A 19,996-nucleotide genomic window follows, 5' to 3' on the forward strand; every position below is an offset into this window, starting at 1 on the left:
TGCCTCACTCCTGGCTTTTGGTTGCCAGCAGTCCACGGCGTCCTCTGCCTCAGTCGTCATGTGACGTTCTCCCCTCCTCCGTATCTCTTCTCCCCTTCTTATAAGGTCTTCAGTCTGAGACACACTTCCCATCTCATTGAAGGATTCTTTGGGATTATTTTATAGCAACTTAACTCCAGACCTGTGTGGTCAGGTGCTGAAAGGGCTGTGTGTTTGGGTGTCCTGGGTATGGACCTTGAGGCAGCACAGAGGGAGACTCCAAAAACTTTCAGGCTTGGAAGCAAATCCTCCACTCAGGCTACGTGGGCTCCTGCAGACCTGCCAGCCCCACCACCTATCTCTCAAAGGCTTGGCCTCACATAGTGGACAGGCATGGGTGGGCCCCTAAGGAGGACAAGGCTTGGAGTGGACCTGCCTGACACTATATTGGCACTCAGTCTCTCCTCAGAGGCCCCTCTGCAAAGGCAGTATCTTCTACCAGTGGAGACCCCAGGCAGACAGGATAACTTCTTGGTCCAAAGATGTGCCACCAGTGTCGTGGTCTTCAGCAACCCTGATTCTCAAAGGCAGAGGTGGTTGAGGAGGGATATAGTGCCCGGAAGCAGGCACCAGACTCCCTGATGGGCCAAGCAGTTACAAGGGTGGAGTTAGCCTTCAGGGCTTCTCCATCCCCTGCAGCATCCCCTCCCCTCCAGTGGGGGGCAGGAGGGCGGGGGCAGGTTGGGGGGGTAGGTTTCTTAGAAATTACCTACCCCAGCTCCCTTATTTTACAGGTGAGGAAACTGAGGCCTGGAGATAGAAAGGGACTAGACAAAGTCACACAGCAAGTCCATGGCAGAGCCAGGACCAAAACCCAGACCTCCCAACTCCCAGTCCAGTGTTGTTTCCCCTTTCTGTGATGCTTCCTCCCAGCTTAACTGGCCTTAGGTGAAAATTGCCACCCTCCCTCCCCCTGCCCCTCATCCTGGGTCCCATCTCTCAAGATCTACTGACACTATCTACCAAAACTAAATTCTAATTTGGATAAGGCATTAATTCACTTACAGTGGCTTTATGTACTTACCTTCCCAGGTAACAAGTTTGCATTTTCACAGGGGTCTTCTGTGTCTAAACCCAGAGGACCACTAACAGTGGAGTTGCAGGTTGCCTGGAAACATGAGAACAAATCCACAAAAATCGGCTGCTGAACTTGGGTCCAGTGGCAATGCCTGCAGGCCCCACCATTCCATCTTCTCCCAACCCCAAGGCTCCTCAGCCTCTCATAGGCATCCCTTTTCCACAGGTCACAAGTCGTCTGCCTCAGCAGATAAAAGGAAGGCACATTTGAGAGTCCTTACTTACTACAAGGAAAGTCTAGGCTTCAGAATCACATAAACCTGGCATCACACTTTCCAAGCCATGGGAAAGTGAGCACATCACATCCACTTTCTGGATCACAGTTTGTTCATCTGTGAAATGGGTATGGTGAAGCCAACCCTAAAGGGTTCTAATGAAGAATAAGTAAGGGATGGTGTATACAGTGTCTACCATGGAGCAGCTGCTGGATGAGTTAGTTTCCTATGCTGCCTACCACCCCAGAGAAAAGCTATGGCACCATAGGAGAGGCTTTGGGGAAAAGAGCCCCTGAGATCTGTTGTCTGGTTAGGACAGGATGGCAGCTCTTTGCTGAGTCTGTCTCTCCTCCTCAGCAGCAAGGAGGTCCCAGCCAGTGCCAGCTGCAGGCCTTGGGCAGCTGTGCCCTTTATTGCCATGGAGATGGTGCTGAGGGACACCCTTAGCTCTTTTCCTGGCTTGGGCCCATGAGAGGAGGCTCCCAACACCACAGCACATAAATACCCTCTGCTCTTTTCTCTTGGAACGAATAAAATCAGGCACCATGATTCATTCTAGTTAACGGATAAATCACTATAGAAGCAAAGCCCAGAATAGGGTGAAACCACTCGGTTCTTGAGAAATAGAGAAAGAGAGAGAGAAAAACACTGTACTCCTGGGGCAATGTTGGCCCAGGGCCTCAGGCCAAGCCACTCATCAGACCCTGGCAGGCAGTCCACGGACAAGAGAAGAGTGAGCCGCAGAGGACCGGGAGAATGGGAATCCAGACGGTTGTCCCCACTGGCAGAAGCTGCACCATCAGGCCCTCAAAAACATAAAGCAGCATTGAGAGGAGCCAAGGAGAGCTGTGTGTGTCAGCCCCAGAACCCAGGGAGAATTCTGAGGCAGTGCATGCATTTAAGATACAGCCTGCAAACAGCTCTCAAGCCCCTGTGCATCTCCCAGGCTGTTTCTGTTTTTTTCTCTTCTCCTCTTGTCTCCTCTTCTCTTCTCTTCTCTTCTCTTCCCTTCTCTCTCTCTTTCTCTCTCTCTCTCTTTATTTAAATGCCAAGTCAACCCAGGAAAGTCTCAGGTCTTGAAGAGAGCCCACCTCTAACCCATTGACAGAGCTGGAACTAAGACTAGTCCTCAAGAATCCCTAAGCTTCAAGTTCCCAGAGGCAGGCTCCCCAAGGCATTGCATGCTTTGGGGAAAAGACGCACAATCCTGGTAGTGGAAACATTGAAAGGAAAGTCTCCTGGTTACTAACCTCCAAGAAAGAAAATAAATTTAATTTGGGCAGCTGAGGGAAGCCAGAATGATTTGCCAGTTCAGCATCTTCTCTCTCCACCCCCGCCCTCCTGGCAGCCCGTGGGAGCCATCCTCCCTTCTCTGGAGCTGACACTCTTCATTCTGTAATTTGCAGCATCCTAAGTCCAGAGCAGGAGAGGGAAGGGGAGCTCCTCACACGAGGTGGGAAACAAACTAATGCTGAGATTCATTCCATCTTGAGAGTGTCTTTCGATAATTTCAGAGGTTTGAATTTTGAAGACTGGTACTCAAAAGTTAATTGCTCCTTGGCACTTTATCTGCAATCATCATGACTGACACAAGGGGGCGCAATGCCTCCCGGTAATAGTTCCCTTATCCAAGTTTCTCATAGAAGTCGTTAATTCAGGGCTGCATAAGCATCCATTGTTAAGCATACAAAATGTAAAAATGGAACTCATTATTAAAAACCAAAGTGCAATGTATACTTTTTTAATGTATACATTTTAAGATTATATGTAATTAGAAAAACAAATCAATATACTATAAATGACTTTTCTCACTAATCTTAACTGTGCTCAATCACTATTTAACCTAACCCTTGTTTTCCCCAGGCTTCAACAGAATACCTCCTTCTAATGTATTCTTACTCCCTCGTGAATAATCAAGAACTCATCAGGGATTTCAAACTCTTTCAAATGGCTTGTCTTCTCTTTCAGCAACTTCTGTTTCACATGGCTACAACCCTCAGACACACAACCAATGACAAAATGCTTATTATTGACTTGTGTCTGTCTTGACAAGGTTTCTGACCTTTTTTCTGTTGGAATTCCTAAATCCTCCCCACTTTCCCTCTTGAATCATTGCTTCCTAGTTTAGCTGTGATGAGTCATCCTGAGCCAGTAATGCAGAGAGAGATGGAGAAGGAGTTGTAGAGAAAGCAAATTAAGAAAAATAGACAATGAAATGAGGAAAAGGAGGGAAGAGAGGAGAAAATGAGGTGGAGAATAAAGAGGGCTGAGAGAGTAAACAGGGAAGGGGGCTGTGAGTCCTCGAGGGTAGAGCTGGCCTTCCATTTGTCTTTGTATCTTCAGTGCTTGTCACCAGCCCACAGGAGAAGGAGAGAGGAAGAGAGAGTGGTTCTAGAAGTTTGGGTATGACCCAAGTGAAATGTCAGGGAAGCCCAAAGTCAGATGTTCTTGTTAAAAAGAGTCTGGGGACAATGGTCCCTATATGGGAGAGGTTGGAAGGACTTGGCCAAAGTGAAGTCAGGCAGGAGGGGAGGCGGTAATGAACAGTGGCCTAGTCCAGCCCCCAGGCCCACTCTGTAACAACTGCCCCTCTCTGCCCTGACCCCTCACTCTCTTTCCAACTGTTGAGCCCATGAATTTGTAACCCAATGAGGAGGAGTTTTCCAAAAATGTAATGTAGCCTTCAATAGTTCAAGTTAATCCATGGCCTTTTTGTTTCTTGATGGCTTCTTAAGATAATAACCATTCTGTAAGAATAGCCATTAGTCACAGTGCAGAAGGGAGACAAAGAAAATATATCTGAGCTTTGAACCAGATGGAAAGTATTTCGAAGGATTCTGCATGTCAAATGATTCCTTGATGCAACCTAAGGACTCCCTGATGGAACATGGGTTCTTTTTTCCTGTGTGCGGTAAAGTGTGCAACATAACATTTTCCATTTTAACCACTTTCGACCATATGATTCAGTGGCATTCATTGCTTTCACAATGTTGTGCTACCATCACCACCATCCACTACCAAAACTTTTCCATCATCCCAAACAGAAACGGCACCCATTAAGTAATAACTTCTCATCTTCCGTTCTCCCCTCCCAACTCCTGGTAACCAGTTATCTATTTTCTGTCTCTACGAATTTGCCTATTCAGGATATTTAATGGAAGTGAAATCATAAATTATCTGTCCTTTTGCTTCTGTCTTATTTCACTCAGCATGATGTCATCAAGGTTCATCCACGTCGTAGCTTGTATCAGAACTTCATTCCTTTTTACAGTGGAATTTATTCCATTGTATGTCTGTACTATATTTTTTTTCTCTATTCATCTGTTGATAGACATCTGGGTTGCTTCCACCCTTTGGCTATAGAGAATACTGCTGCTATGAACATTGGTATACAAATATCTGCGTTCCAGTTTTCAGTTCTTTGGGGTATATGCCTAAAAGTGAGATTGCCTAGTCAAATGTAAATCTATGTTTAACTTTTGAGGAAGCACCAAACTGTTTTCCACAGCAGGTGCACCATTTTACATTCCCACCAACAAGGAACGAGGGGAACATAAGACTTCTGGCTTGTGTATCCTCTGCTTTCTACAGCCCATCTAACTCAGAGGCAGGGAGAGGGCCAGGCAGGAGGGAGGCCACAGAGCTGCCCCATAGCCAGCCGGGTCACCATGAGTAGTCACCTAGCTCCTCTGTGCTGTGGTCCCCTCAGCTTCAAAATGGTCATACCATCTGTCTCACAGGTTTCTGGTGAGGAAAAAGTAAGTTAATGCCAGGGAAAGCACCTAGCACAAAGTCTGACAATAAGCTCCTCTAAAACATTCTTCCATGCATGCATGCATTTACATGCTTGTTCATATCATATAGATGAACATATGACACAATGTTTGTTAACTTTTTCTTGCTGGGGCATCTGCCCTCAGTCCCTGTGTGACCAGTGTTCCATTATGTCACAGTGTGGCCATCACCTGATAAATATAATCCAGGGGGTCCCCAAAGGTGGCTGCAGAACAGAATCACCTGTGAAAGTCTTTAAAATTACAGATTCCTTAACCTGATCTAAGACCTACTAAATCACAATCTCTAGAGATAGGACCTGGGAATCTGTGTTTATTAAAAAGTTAGATAAATTTTTAGTGAACAGGTAAGTCTACTGCCCAGCCAGGTTCCAGAACCACTGACTTTCTCCTTTGTAAAGGGTCTGGGAGTTCTCATGGATTGATGAGTGAAATCTTTCCAGGCTTACTTTGGAGGTGATCCCCAGTGCCTAGGTCTGCAGGGGTGACTGAAGGGGTGATTGGGGGACATTGTGATACTTTAGAGCCACTTTCAGTAGAGTCCTCTGGATAAGTGAAGGGGTGGGAAGAGATTTGGAACATCAGGGAGGTGTGGAAAGGGAGAATGGTGTAAGCCCAGGTTGAGGATGACTCAGCCGCAAGCTCCGTGAGGGCAGGGACTGGGCTGGTCACCTCCGGGTCCATTCCCAGGCCCAGCCAGACCCGTGGAAGGTGTGTTAGAAATAATGCTCCCAAGTATTGGCACCATGCAGGACTCAGGGGGGGCTGTTCTTCTTTCCCGTGGTCCCAGCCCTCCACCTGGGTGGCCCCTCTTCATCCTGTAAGGCTCCATCCTGGAGTCCCCCATGGGTGAGCCATGGCCTTCCTCTGTGCCCCCACACACCTGGGCACACCTTCCTCTCCCCAGGTCACTTGGCTCATCTGAGGGTAGATCAGAGTTAACCAGAAATAGGGCAACAGGCCCATGGCCAACAAGGAGCGTCTGTGTTTTCGCCTCCAGGCCTTCTTATTTGCTATATTACACAAATCCACATGGCCGCTGGAAAAACTGCTAGACACTGTGGGGGTGACAAGTGTTCCAGTTTCGCCTCAGCCTCTACCTCGCAGTGTGAATTGGGGTAAATCCTGAGATTTTCTGGGCCTTGCTTTCTTCCCCAGTCAAATGGAAATCACATTCCTTGCCCAGCCACCTCCCCTGGCTGTGGGCAGATGAGGTGAGCCACTGGGTCTGTACACTGATCACTTAAAGTACTACCGTCCACCCAAGATGAAGAGCAGAGAATTCTGAGGCCTCTTTCCCTGCTACCAAGCAATAGCTGACGACTGCCAGACTCACACATGCCAAGAAATTAAAAGTATACGTTCCACTGAGAAACATCTGTCCAAACTATTGCTGTGTTTATGTTTCGTTTTCAGAGGAGAGAGTTGTTACACAACTGGAAAGAAAAACACTGAGCATGACTTGGAAAAAGAAGTGAGGGCTTAGCAAACATTTTGAGAAGAAAGGGGGGATTTTTACATTGTCCATTCAGTCCCTCTGGCGGAAGAAAAGATATCACCTGCCGGGGGAGAGAGGGGCTAGGGGCACCTCCGGGTGGGGGGTCCATCTGCAGGTGGGGCCGGAAGGGCTCAGCCCAGCTCTGGTCCCAGCTTCACCCCGAGAAGCAGAGTGAAGACTCACTCGTCTTGGCAAAGTGAGTGGCATCCTCCGTAGATACGTTCGTTTATTCACTCAACAAACATTTACTGAAACTTGACTGTGTTCAGGGTACTGTGGCCAGCACTAAAGGGGGATTTTAAGATGTATCGGGGCCTCTCTGCTATCTAGAAGCAAATTGTCTAGAGGAGAGAAAAGACAAGAGGAACACAAAGCCCCAGTGAATTGGGAGGGGGCTTCCAGCTGCCAGATGAAGGGAGAGGTACAGAAGAGGGGATGGAGTGGGGACGGTCAGCGAGTTGGGCTGAGAGCTCTACATGAGCAGAGACAGGCAGGAGAGAGCGCTGGGAGCATGGAGGAAAGGACAAGCCATCCCCCGCGGCTGGCTCTGGAGGCTAGTGCCCTTTAACAAAATGGTGCCAACCCGGCCACTTTCCTGCTTCTCGGTCAGTGGGTCAGGCTCTTCTTTTCCCTTCAAATGCATCGAGAACTCCCTCTGCGGTCGTCTCCCCTCGCTCCTCCCTCTTCTGGTCTAAGCAATTCTGCAAGTTAGGAAAAAATGTTGCTGGGATGTAAACTGAGGTGGAACCAAAAGTTGCCAGGAAAAAATGAGAGAACCAAGCTTGTGAAGTCGAGGGCCGGGATGATGCTTGTCAACAAGCTCTGTATCTGAGATGAGAGGGGCTGGTTCCACCTCCACCTTCAGAGTAGCATGTGTGGGCTCCAGGTCAACTATTTTCATTGCCCCTCATAGCTACTTGCACATGGAGGCTTTTTATTTACTAGTTTTGATAAAAGGCTTGTGTAATACAAAAATTTCTGAAAAGCACCTAAACATCTATCAATAGGAAAATGGCTGAAATAATTTAAATATCCATCAATAGGAAAGTGGTTAAAAAGGAAACATAACACGGTGCAACCACTGTAAAGAATGAGGTGGAGCTATATTGTCTATATATACTAGGCCTGCTCCCAGCATCTGGGGCCTAGGAAAAGAAAGCAAATAGCGGCTTTGGCCCTCAGCCCACATCTTCTTTTCCCACCTACAGTTCCCTCTCCATAATTGAGGGGCTTTGCACAACTGGACATCCTGCACATCCAGCTCTGTCTGCCCCTTGGGTCTAGGGGTGTGTGCAGGTGAGTGGTGTGATTCACCATCAGAAAGATCTAGGTAAGAGGCCTGTGTACCCTGGAAGGAGCCCCAGATTGTTTGGACAGAAGATTCCAGGATCCCTGGTACCCAGAGCATGGGGGCATGAGCTCTAGGTGGGCCCGTCCCCTTGGAGGATTCCTCACCCCTTAGGGAGGGGCATAGCCAGAGAAGGGTCAGAGTGGGACCCAGGGCAGTGTCTCAGTCTCTGAGCCTAAAGGGCACCAATACTGACTGACATGAAAAGATGTCCAGGCAAAATAAGTAAGTGGAAAAAGGCTGTTGCAGAACCCTATGTGTAGAATGATTCCATTCTTAAAATTCTCCATAAAATGCGTAAAAATTGTCTATTCCCCATGCTGCTAATGGTGGTTACCTATAGAAAGCGGGATTGGAAGAGGGAGAGGGCTTTTTTTGTTTGTTTGTTTGTTTGTTGTTTTTTTCATTGCTCAGTACTGCTGTATGGCCACTATACAACAAACATGTATTACCTTTATCATCTAAAAAAAAATTAATAATACTTCTTAAATAAGTTAATACTTTTTGAACCAGTTAAAGTAGGTATTTCTTAGCTGTTTCCTTATGACGAACAAAACAAACAAACAAACCCAGCCCAGGACCATTTCTGGACAGCCAGGAGGATGCTGTGGCTATAATCCCCAGATGTAGCAAAACTTTCCAGGCGGATGCTTTTTCACTTGTCCAGGGGGCCTCATATTTATTTCTTTAGGAGATTCTTCAAACGAGAACTCCCAATCCTTCCTGCCCATCTAGGAACTTAAAAAAAAATTCCATTTGTCCCAGACTGGCTGAATCAGAACCTTCTGCAGGTGGTGGCATTTGTCATGTGTAACTCCCCAGTGACTCTGATGACTAGCAGGGTTTGTGAGCCACCACCCCTTAAAACCCTGGGGTGCGGGCTGGGGGGTGGGTAAGCACCCCAGGTATCCTCGGTCCCATTTGGCAGGTGGGAGCCCAGGGCAGCTCCCAGCCTTGCCTCAGGCCACCGTTGTTTCCTCTGCAGGAGCTTGTTCTACTCTGGCAGTTGAGCCAACAGGTTTCAAAACAAAAAAGACTGCCTGCAGTCAATTGCCCCAAATTGTAGTATACCAGATCACCAAGCCAGGTAATTAGCAAATTCATTCAAAAACTGTATTTCAGGGGTGAACTCTAGATCAGACACTGTTCTGAGCACTGGGATATCTACAGCTTCAAACTTGACTGACAAGGTCCCAGCTCTTTTGCAGCTCCTATTTTACCAGGGCATTTGGACAATAAAAAGGTATAAATAAGATAGCAGCAGATGGTGCAAACTGCTGTGAGGAAGATCGGTGAGACGGGAGTGGCAGGTAGTCAAGGAAGGCCTCTTTGAGGAGGAGGCATTGTGGCAAGCCCTGAACGATGAATGAGAGGCAGTACACTGCACACATGGCAGCCCTGGGGAAAACGGGAACAGAGAAGCTAGCAGCATTCACGTGATATAGTGTGTAGGTTTTACTGAAGTAGATGTGGGGCTTTCTGAGCCCAGCAAGGCTCTCCCCTCTCTCCGCCACCCCCGTCTAAGCATTTCTCCTTCTGTATCATGCTGATTTTCAAACCTGAGTGTGCACCAGCACCCCCTGGAGGTCCTAAAGCAGGGTGCTGGGCCCCACCTCCAGAGTTTCTGATTCCTTAGGTCTGGGGTAGGGCTCAAGACCTTGGGCTTATCTAACAAGCACTCAGTGGTTTGAGAAGCACTGCTGGGGTTGTCCCTGCCTTTTACCCCACCTGCCTCCACAACTGCACCGGAGCCTTCTTGAAGGCAGGGACAGTGCCATGCTCACCATTGTGCCCCCAGCACCTGGCATATAATAGGAGCGCAATAAATGTATTTGAATCAATGAATGAATAATGATATGAGTCATCAACAATACGAAATAATATATGTAAAGCCTCAGAACCTAATAAGCTCTGTAAATGCGTGTTAGCGTAAAACACACACAAAGGATTCCCATCCGATGAGACTTGTGTGGAGGAAGGCGGAGTCGGAGGTGTGCTGGCCCAGAGCAGGGTCCTTGTTTTCCTGGCCTTGACAGGTGTCTGAGCCACAGCGAACCACGAGCCCCTCCAGCCAGCCCAGGCAGACCTGCAAGTGCCGCCTGCCCCTCCGGCAGGCCCCGCAGGTCCCGGGGAAGGCTCTCCCTCGCCCACCCTGGCGCCGCCCCCAACCCTGCTCGGGCTTGCGCTCTCAGCACTTGCCAGCCCCATCTTGAACGCATTAGCCATCATTCTTGCTCCCGCTGGCGGGAGGAGATGATGTTTCCCGTGGAGACAGACAGGGAGAGAAAGGTCTCGCTAAAGGAATAGCCTCTTCCTTGTTCCCCCCTTGAGTTCTCTGCTTCTCGAGAGAAACCCCTCCCTGATGTCCCTATCTGATTTCAGAAAAATGAAAAATGAAGCCAGGAGAGAAATGGGACTAAGGGCTTGGTGTGAGTTTGAGTGGAGGAGGGTGTGGGGCAGCTGGGGGAGAAGCAGGCGAGGAAGGCAATGGGGTGAGAGAGGAGAGGAGGAAAGAGGCCCCTGGGGGACAGGCCCGGCTGGCACTGGGGAGGGCAGCCCTGTCCCCACACTGGGCACTGCCCAGCCCTGAGCTTCCCGGTTCTTCCCAGGGGTGAAGAGAGCACTGGACGTGGAGTCCCAGCTCTGAAACTGACCACTGTCTCTCAGCAGCCTCATGACATTCACATTCTGAATCTCTGATTCCTCATCTGTGGAGCCAAAATACAAACTGTCCTAGCCAGCCTGGAAGTCCTCCTGGTGATCAAAATCAATGCAATTACAGGTGTGAAAGTGACTGATTAAAATGAAAAGGATAACAATAAAACGCTTTTAATTAAAATAAAAATGGAAAGTATAATCAGTAAGAATTGGATTTCCTGGAAAGTGAGTTCCAGGCCTTGCAGAGGGAAGCAGTGAGGCTGGCCACAGAGGAGACTGAACCCACATCTTGCCTTTCCTAGGCAGCCTGTGTGGGCCTCTGGGCCCAGGATGTCCCCAAGAGGCAGCTCCAATCAGTTGTTGTTTTCCTCCTTCCTTCTCTAAGCCTTTGATGACCTAAAGGTGCCCAGGGCCTCAGGGTTCACCCCATCTCAGGGAGCTGAGCCACTCACACCCGCCTTTCCAGACAAGCCCATCAAAGGTGGAGCTGGGCCAAGAGCCCCAGCCCTGCCTCTGGGCTTCTCCCCTCTGTGGCTTGGGAGGCACCTGAATGCCAGTCCAGCTCTGCCCCCGCCTGCTCTGAGACCTCAGACCCAGCACTTCCCTGCTCCAGGCCTCCAGTGCCTCCTAGTATAGGATGAGGCTGGCCTGAGAAACCTCCACTTTTACTCCCAGTTCTGATGGTCTGCAGGGCGAGTCGCCAGGTAGCCAGAGACATCTGGAGTACTGGGTGCCGTGTCCGAGCTGGTATTAGTGGGATGCACATAGAACAAAAGGCTTTCTGTTCCCACAAGACTGGGCTGAGGGACAGTTTTATGCATTCACCATGTCCCAGATGGACCTGGGAATATAAATCTGCTCTTCCCTCTTTGTTCTTGCTTCCCATGTGCCTCATAACATCAGAGCATGGTGACAGGACTTTTAAGGGTAATTTTAACTATGTCCTTTTTCTTTTGCCTTACATACTCTAAACATTAGAATGTTTTCTGATCTAAATGCCTAAAGCTCAACTCAAATGGGCTTACATAGTAAAAGCTAGTCATTGCTCACATATCTGAAAAATACAGTGGTGTGCGGCTTCAGGTATAGTTTGATCAGGGGTTCACCACAAATTAGGACTTCAGCTCCTTTTTTTGATGAGTCTCTCAGCCCACCCCCTCTCAAGACATCCACTCATACCCCTCATAGTCACAGGGTGGCTGCCAGCAGATCCTATCCTTGTATCCATACACTATGGATCCAGAGAAAGAGACCACCTTGGTCCCTGCCGCCCATGTGGAAGTCCTGAGATTCACTCTGATTGGACTGGCTTAAGTCATTTGCCTGCCCTGACTCAACCACTGCAACTAAGGGACAAAGCTGGCCTAGTGAGAGATATGTGCTCCAGTCCATGGAAGTGGGAGTGGAGCCAGATTCCTTGGCTCCCCAAACAGAAACAGGGACAATTGGGAAGGGGGAATTGAAACCAGGGAAGCAATCAACATTGACTTTAAAAAGGTAACTTGGTCACTCCATTGAACGTCTGTACATGGAAAATATTCAAGTTTCTCAGCACCCATTTTCTAGGCTCTGAAAGCCTATGGCACAGCCACAAGCTCTCCAAGCAACTGCTGGGAGCAAACAGAAGGTCAGATCAATCAATGAGTCCCTGTTGTCTGAGTACTCTCAAGACCACCCTAGGCTGGTGCAGCAAGGCAGTCAAGGCTGTCTCAGCCCTCAAGGAGCTCATGACGCCGTAACACTGGCCAAGCCGAGCAGCAGGGATTAAATGCTGGTTCATGTGGAAAGCCTGAGGTAATCAGTGAGAGCTTCCTGGAGTAGGTGGGGATTTGTGCTGGATCTTAAAGTGCTGGTCTCCAAAGCAGAATGTGCACACTACAGGGGATATGCAAGACAAAATACTGGGGCACAGAAATAAAGTGATCCAAGTTCAATTTAGATTTATATTTTATCTGAAAAAAAGACAATAGAATTACTATTATTTCATATACAGTTTGACAGTTGTACGGTGGTATAATTTACATATCAGTTTACACATATTGGGGATACGAGTCACTTTTTGTCTGATAAATGTGCATAATTTTAAAAATTTGGAGACCAAAACTGCCTTGCAGAATGGATCTGAGAATAAGCAAATGGGATGAGTTTATGTACGGCCCTGTTGGAGAGGGTGGGAGATAGGGAGTCAGGTGGGAGGGTTTGAGCCCCCCCCCCAGCCTGTGTCCTGCTGGGAGCCAGGGAGTCCAGCGCCCAGTGGGGCCATGTCCAGCTTTCCTGGGGGTGGCCCTACTTCTAGGCCCTGCTTTGAGGGCAGCCACCAGGGAAGAGGTCGCTCAGGGCTGTGGCTGAAAGGCCTGCCACAATCCCCCATCGGCAGCAGCGGGCCTGCTCCCTGAACCCCTGCGGGAAGAATGCCCGGAACCCACAGCTGGTGCCTCACGGGGGGCAGCCCACGGAAAGGGCCAACGCTCCCCACAACCTTCGGGGTTTGCTGCGCATGCAGTCGGGTGCCCGCACCAGAAGGTGTAGGGTGTCCAGCCCCCGAGAGGCACAAGGGGCCCTGAGGCCACAGATGGCTACAGAAGGCTGAGGCCCCAGGGGGTGCCAGGGCTGCCAGACCCCAGAGCGATTTGGCTGGTCTCTGTGGTGATGCAAACATTTCCCCTGCTCTTCGGCACTTATCCCCTCAGAGCAAGACTGAATCATATCCTCAAAACCTCAAGCCCGACAGGCACATGTAATGCCCAGACCAACAATGGAAAGGGGGGCTAAGCCAGACCCTCCCTGCCTGGCGAAAAAATTTGGGGGCAGCAAAGAGGAAGCTGTCCCAGAACTGCAGTCCCAGCTCTGCCACAACTTGGGGCCTCAGTTTATGCACCTGTAACATGGGGACAGTAAGCCCTGGCTGCCACCTCACAAAATGCCCAGAATCTCAGAGAACTGAGGTCCTGAAGGGTCAAGGTGGGGTGGAGGGAGCAGCCCTTGTTCTTTGAAAAAGACAGAGCCCAGTCTTGAGCAAATTTGAGGTCACAGAGACTTGGTGGTTTTATTGCCAGGTTGTCCCGTGGTGGCCACTGCCATGACACATGGCTTGTAGGGAGTCACCAATCTTACCTCCCTAGATGCAGCCGTTTTGTCTCCCAATGCCTTTAACATCTGTGACTTCCCACCATGTCTCTGCGAAGTGTGCAGAGCAGGAATTTTTAACCCCATCTCACAGCCAAGAAAACCAAGGCCCAGAAAGTTAAATGACTTCTCAAGGCCACACAGCAAGCCAGTGACAGAACCAGGATGAAGACCCAGTCCTGGATTCTCAGCCCAAGGGTCTTGCTCTGTGTTAGGGACCTTCCGAGTAGGCACTGGGGCCTCAGAGTTCCACTCTGCAAAAGGGAGGAGGCGTGGGGTGTCCAACTTGCCAGGCTGTAGGAGTGTTTTTAGAATACCCACAGGGATGGTTTGTCTGGGAAACATAGGGTGCCTGATTCTCCCAGAGGCACCCTGCACGTCCTCAAAGGCACTCGGTCCAGAAAGCACCCCCACCCTGGAGGGCAGGTCCCTGAGGAAGACTCAGTCACATATCAGGTGGACCTGGAAAAGCTGGGGCAGCTGGAAAAGCAAGCTCAGGGCCCGAGCCTCACTTACTGGCCTCTCTTTTCTTAGCTGGAAAGAATGAAGGGGCCTTGACCACACAATCTCTTGCAGAATTAAGTAGCCAAAAATCACCATCGTCTAGACAAACAGATTTTATGGGTCTCATTAACTCCTGCCAGTCAAAATAGGCTTGCTTAATCAGGGGATATATTTAGAATCTGTTATTATCTGGCTCCCCAGGGGAGAAACCCCAGCTCTTATTTCACAGAGTCTTAATTTCAAACAGAGCTCTGTTAAGTCCCACTTCAGCCTAGCTCTCTTTCCTGGTAGCATCGAGAGGAAGGCAGGGACTGGGGATTATTTAAGCAGCCACTTAAATTCTGGGTAGCCCGAACCTCCAGTCCATCTCCTCTCTGTCTTAAATCAGAAAACAAGTGACGGCCTTCGCATTAGTCCATGTTACAACGGAGTGGGCAGCTGCTGGAAGAGCAGAATTTAAAGGGCTCCAGAGAGGTCTCCTTGCTCCCCAATGTTTCACCTGCCCCGAAGCCCCAAATCCACCATCATCCCTTCTTTATCCCTTCTTTATCTGGAAGACTCCCGGAGCTGTGGAAGCCCAGTGCCTCCTCCCAGTGGAATGCAGCTGTCCCTGGGAAGGTTGCCCTTCTTGAGTCACTACTGAGCCTTAATGCTAGCAGAGCAGGCCATTGCCCGCTGACAGCCAGACTGGCCCCCAGCGCCCAAAAAGCCCTAGACATGCCCGAGGCACTGAGGGGAGTATTGCCTGCTTCCAGGTTTGGCTTCAGGTCAGCGGTGGGGTTCCCTTTGCCCCGTGTGCCTTTCTGGGTGACCCTGATGGTGCTGCCCTCACCAGTGGGCAGGAGATGAGGTGTGGAATGGGACTTTGGGGGTACTAGAAAGGGGTGCTTGGGGGCCCCTTTAGCCTCAAAGGGAGGTGAGTCCACACACGTGTCCCCGGGGCCATGGCCTTTTCATCCAGGGCACTGCTGGGGCTGGGCCAGGTGAGGAAAGGAGTGGCCACTTGGTTTTCCCTAGGAATAATGTGTGTGCATGCATATAAGCAAGGTGTCTTCATTTCCAAGGGCTGCCGTAGCAAATTACCACAAACTGAGTGGCTTATAGCAACACAGTTCTGGAGGCCAGAGCCCAGGATTGAGGTGGCAGCAGGGCCACGCCCCCTCCGAAGGCTCTAGGTGGGGTCCTTGCTGGCCTCTCCCAGGCGTTCCTTGGCTTGCGGCTGCACAGCTCTGACTCTGCCTCTGTCTTTGTGTGGCCTTGTCCTCCTGTGAGGTCACTTGTCATTGGATTTAGGGGCCATACAGTTAATCCAGGATGATCTCATCTCAAGAGGCCTGATTTAATTACATCTGCAAAAGACCCCTTTTTCAAAGAGGGTCACATTCACAGTTTGCTGGGGTTGGGACAAGGACGTATCTTTTGGGGGGCCACCATACAACTCACGCTACACAAGACATGGGCCCAAGGCAGAAGCTCTGACGAGGTGGCTGCCCCTGGCCACGCTAAACCCCACTGGCTGCCTTGCCCACCCTGAGCAAGTGAGTGGCTCAGGGGGTAGCTGTGACTCTGAGCAACGTGCTCCACACCTGAGGAAGGGCAAGGCAGCTCACCAGCCGGGAGACTGTCATATAGGGGGAGGCATGAGGCCCCCTGTGGGGTGTGACAGTTGGCCAAGACTCTACTGTTCCAAAACCTTATCACTCTTCTCCCTGAGTGACCACCATTATCACCCTCCCAGCATTTAATCTCTTGACACATTCATACTCATGCATCAAGACCCACCTGAGGCGTCACCTCCTCCATGATGTCTGCCTTGCTCACCCCTGGTTAAGGACCCCCTTCCTCTCCCAGGGGTTGCCTCGGTCCCATTTGTTGTAGGGCCCATGTGGTTTTCTCCAAGGGCCTGGAGCAGGCCACCAGGCCCATGACTTTACACTGAAAGCCCAGGGTCCTTCCCCAGGGAAGCAAAGGCTCAAGCCTGGGGACCTGAGTGTGACTGCAGACTGCCAGCCCCCACCAACCTCACCTTCTCCTCAACACTGCCCGTCGGTATTGTGTTCTTTGCCGGGAAGGAGTGCCTCCCCAGCATCTTCCCTTTTGTCTCCTCCTTCCCAGGCTGGTTGTGGGTGCCCCATTGGAAACCAACGGCCACCAGAAGACAGGAGATGTGTACAAGTGTCCAGTGATCCACGGGAACTGCACCAAGCTCAACCTGGGTAACTCGGGCCACGCTGCTGGGCTCCCTGCAGTGAGGCCAGCTCTCGTCTTGGGTGGGGCAGGCACTAACGCATGTGTCCACGTCATGTCGGCTCCTCATAGCCACCCCATGAGCTGACCCAGCTGGTACTGCTGCCTCGCTTTACAGATGTGGAAGCCAAGCTCAGAGAGGGGAAGCACCTGTCCACAGTCACACAGCTTGTCAGGGCCTGGCCAGGAGTCAAATCCAGAGCCCCAGGCCATAGCTCCCTCTGGCTTGTCCACTGCCCCTCACCTCGAAGGAGAAAAACATTGCCTGTCTTCTTCCTGATTTTGAAATAATAACAATAGCTAACATCTGTGTGTCTTGTATATGTTCACCATGTACCAGGCACTGTTTTAAAAGCACTTTTAGATATTCTGACTCATTTAATCCCCACAACAACCATGTGAGATTTAACAGATGAGGAAATGAAGGCCTAGGGAGGTGATGACCTGCCCAGGGCCACCCAGCTAACTAGGAGGGGGGCTGGGGTCCCACACTTTCAGCCACCACGCAACGTGCCTTTCTGAAATGCAGGGCTTCGTTCCTCGTCTAAGAGGCTCCAGGCCTCGTCCGGAGCAGGAGTAAGGGGGGTTTAAAACTTTAAATTGTGTGTGCGTGCATGCATGTGTAAGTGTGTTTGCACAGGTGTGTGTGTTCTTGCTTGTGCTTGTCCCCTAAAGCACACACACTGACCCTCTAAGCCCTTCTACTTTGTCTTAAAGGTCAGTGGCTGGGCCATCTCTGTGTCCTCAGCAGTGAGCAAAAGTTCCCTTTGGGCTGAGAAACTGTGATTCCAGGTCCCGCCTGGGAAGACCGGATTTCCCCCGGGCCGGAACCTCAGCCTCCTCCTCTTCCACCTGGTGCAGTGGGACAAGGTGGGGCGAGGCTCCCTGGTGAGGTGAGGGTGGGTGAGGTGGGAGGCAGTAGGAGCTCGGTGGGGGAGATGGCAGAGCTTCAAGAGATAAGCCATAGATGAAAAGGCCCGCATCAAAGAGAAAGTCCAAAGAACTCAGATCCCCAGGGTGGCCAACCGTCCGTCACTGTCACGTGGTGCTAGCTGCTCCCGCTGTCTACATCTGCATCAGCACTGTGTGTGGGTGGGAAGTTCAAAACCCAGCACAGCAGGGCCCAAACTTCCATGAGAGAAGAGTCTAAGGGAGGCAGCAAGCCCCAGATGGTGGCTCCTGATTCTCAGCTGTCACGGCCTGGAGAAGGCAGGCTCCCAAAGCAGACCAAGCCAGGATTTTCCTCCCAGCTGTGCAGTGTCTTTGCTGTGTGTCCTGGAGGCACTCACGTCCTCTCTCTGAGCCTCAGTCTGCTCATGTATAAAGTGAGGAGGGTAGACTCACTGACCCCTAGCATCCATCCCGATCTAATATGTCCCCCAACCTTTCATGAGCACCTAGTATGTGCCAAGCATTGTGCTAGTTACCAGAGTGCAGCAGGAACAAGAAGCTAAGTATCCTGCTGGGAAGGGACTACAGCATGTAGACAAATTAGAAAGCAGCATAATTTCAAGTAGGGATAAATGCTGTGCAATAAACCAGAGTTCTAGGCTAAGAGACTTGAGTGGTGGAGGAGGTGAGGAGAGGATTCCTTGGGCAGGGAAGGCTGCTGGGAGCAGGTAACATTTGAAGGGGTCAGGTTAGGGAAGAGTATTCCAGAGAGTGAGGGAGCAGGTGCAAAGGCCCCGGGGTGGGAATGAGCTTGCCCTATTGGAGAATGGAAAGAAGGGCACCGTGACTGGGCAGAAGGAGTGAGGGAGATGCAGGGAGAGACGTGGCCACTGTGCTTGGGGCCCAAGAGAAAATCCTGGTCCAGGCAGGGATATGTCACATGAACCAATCATTTCATGTCCTCTGTTGCTCTGGCTTCTGATACAGACCCCATTTCCTCCCAAGGGAGGAGGAGCCCCTGCTGGCAATGCTGGCAATGAGAGATTTGGAACCATCTGACCCTGGAAAGCATTCCTGAGCTGGGGCATGGCCCAGGAGGCAGTGGGCAGCAATGTAAGCCAGGACAGAGGAAAACTGCCCATCAGGAAGCACTTCACTGAAAGGGTGTCCCTTTCCCTCCCGCTGAGGAGAAAGTGCATGGCAGTGAGACCATCTGTCATTGTAGCCTCACAGTGGAAAACGCAAGGCTGAGAAACCTGAGACCCGGGTTTTCCTATGGCCTTTTCCAGGCCTGAGCCTCACTAAGCCAGGGATGTTCTTTCCTCGGCTCTCTCTGGGGAAGATGGAGTGGGTGTCAGTCACTCACACCTCAGTCTGAAAGAGTCCACACTGGCGGCTTCCTTCTCAACACCTAGATGAAGTCATGGGTTTCAGGAGGAGGTCAGACTTGGAGGAAGTGACGTGACCCTGGAAGGCAGGCCCTGTATGAGGGGCCTGTGTCCCAGGACCCTCACACTGACCTGCTGAGGGAAGACAGAGGGGTAGATGGTACCCAAAAGAGGTTAGTGACCACCCCAAATCCAAAGTCCTGGCAGAAGCAGGACTTGAACCTATCTTTCTTACTCCAAAGCCCAGGTCTCCTGGCCAGCACAGTTTCTCTAAGGATGTTAGTCCCTGGGGAAACAGGAGAAAGAGAAGGGGACTGTGTGATAGGAGAGACATTCCCTCTAAATACACAGAGGGCAGAATTCCCCAAGCTGGTGAGGGGCTGAGGTTGCACAGTCAAGACTTAAAGCATCCTCTCAGGTTTCTCGCTGCTATGCCGCCGTGGCCCTACCATCTGATGGGCAAAACTCAGGACCCAGATGGCCTGGGCTCAAGTCCCCACTCCACTATTTACTTGAGAGTGACTTGGAGAAGTCACTGACCCTCTCTGCACCTCGATTTTCTCATCTGTAAAATGGAAATGGTGACACTTTGGCCTCCCCAGCCAAGAAGAGTTCATGGGAGGCTGTGTATGCAAAGTACTTTGTAAAGGATAAAGCTCCCTGGAAACACCAGGGCTCTCACGATTACTTTCTCTCTGGCCTGTGTGGACAGACGAAACTAAACAATCCCAGTCATTCTTAGCACAGCCAAGAGGGGCTGGATTTCAAAAGCATCTTTACTGAAAACCAAGGGCAGCCAAAGTGATAAAACAACAAACACAGCTGCCCACACCCCACAGCCCACACGGCAGTCATGGGTCTGAAGTTCTGGCCTCTTTCCAGACTGTGGCTAGTGCCCCACTCCCTGAACTCGCCCAGCCTTGCTCCAGGGTGCCCTGGGAAGCCGGGAACGATTTCTCACACTTCTAGTCAAGAACAAAGCTAAAGGCAAACCATTCTGGGTTGAGGTCTCCCAAGCCCCATAGAAATTGCTCCCCCAAGCAGGGAAGATGTCTAGATCTCGCCTCATAGCAGGACCAGATTGACAGGCTGGGCTTACTGAAACGCCCAGCTCTCTTCTCCCCAACTTCCCCCACTCTCTCTTCCCACACACACAAACATACATACACACAAACACACTTCCGGGGCCCTTCAGAGGGCTGGCAGAATGA

General features: G+C 50.6%; 1 protein-coding gene across 2 annotated transcripts in view; it reads left to right on the top strand.

The window, feature by feature from the left end:
• ITGA11 (integrin subunit alpha 11) overlaps positions 1-19,996 on the top strand; it is a 120,676-nt gene that overhangs the window by 42,810 nt on the left and 57,870 nt on the right. For both annotated transcript variants that reach the window (XM_037833575.1, XM_037833574.1), the window contains exon 3: positions 16,375-16,475. In XM_037833575.1, coding sequence (XP_037689503.1) covers positions 16,375-16,475 — 101 coding nt within the window. The remainder of the gene's footprint in view (positions 1-16,374; positions 16,476-19,996) is intronic.

This window comes from Choloepus didactylus, chromosome 4 (genome assembly GCF_015220235.1).
Source record: "Choloepus didactylus isolate mChoDid1 chromosome 4, mChoDid1.pri, whole genome shotgun sequence".
NCBI lineage: Eukaryota > Metazoa > Chordata > Mammalia > Pilosa > Megalonychidae > Choloepus > Choloepus didactylus.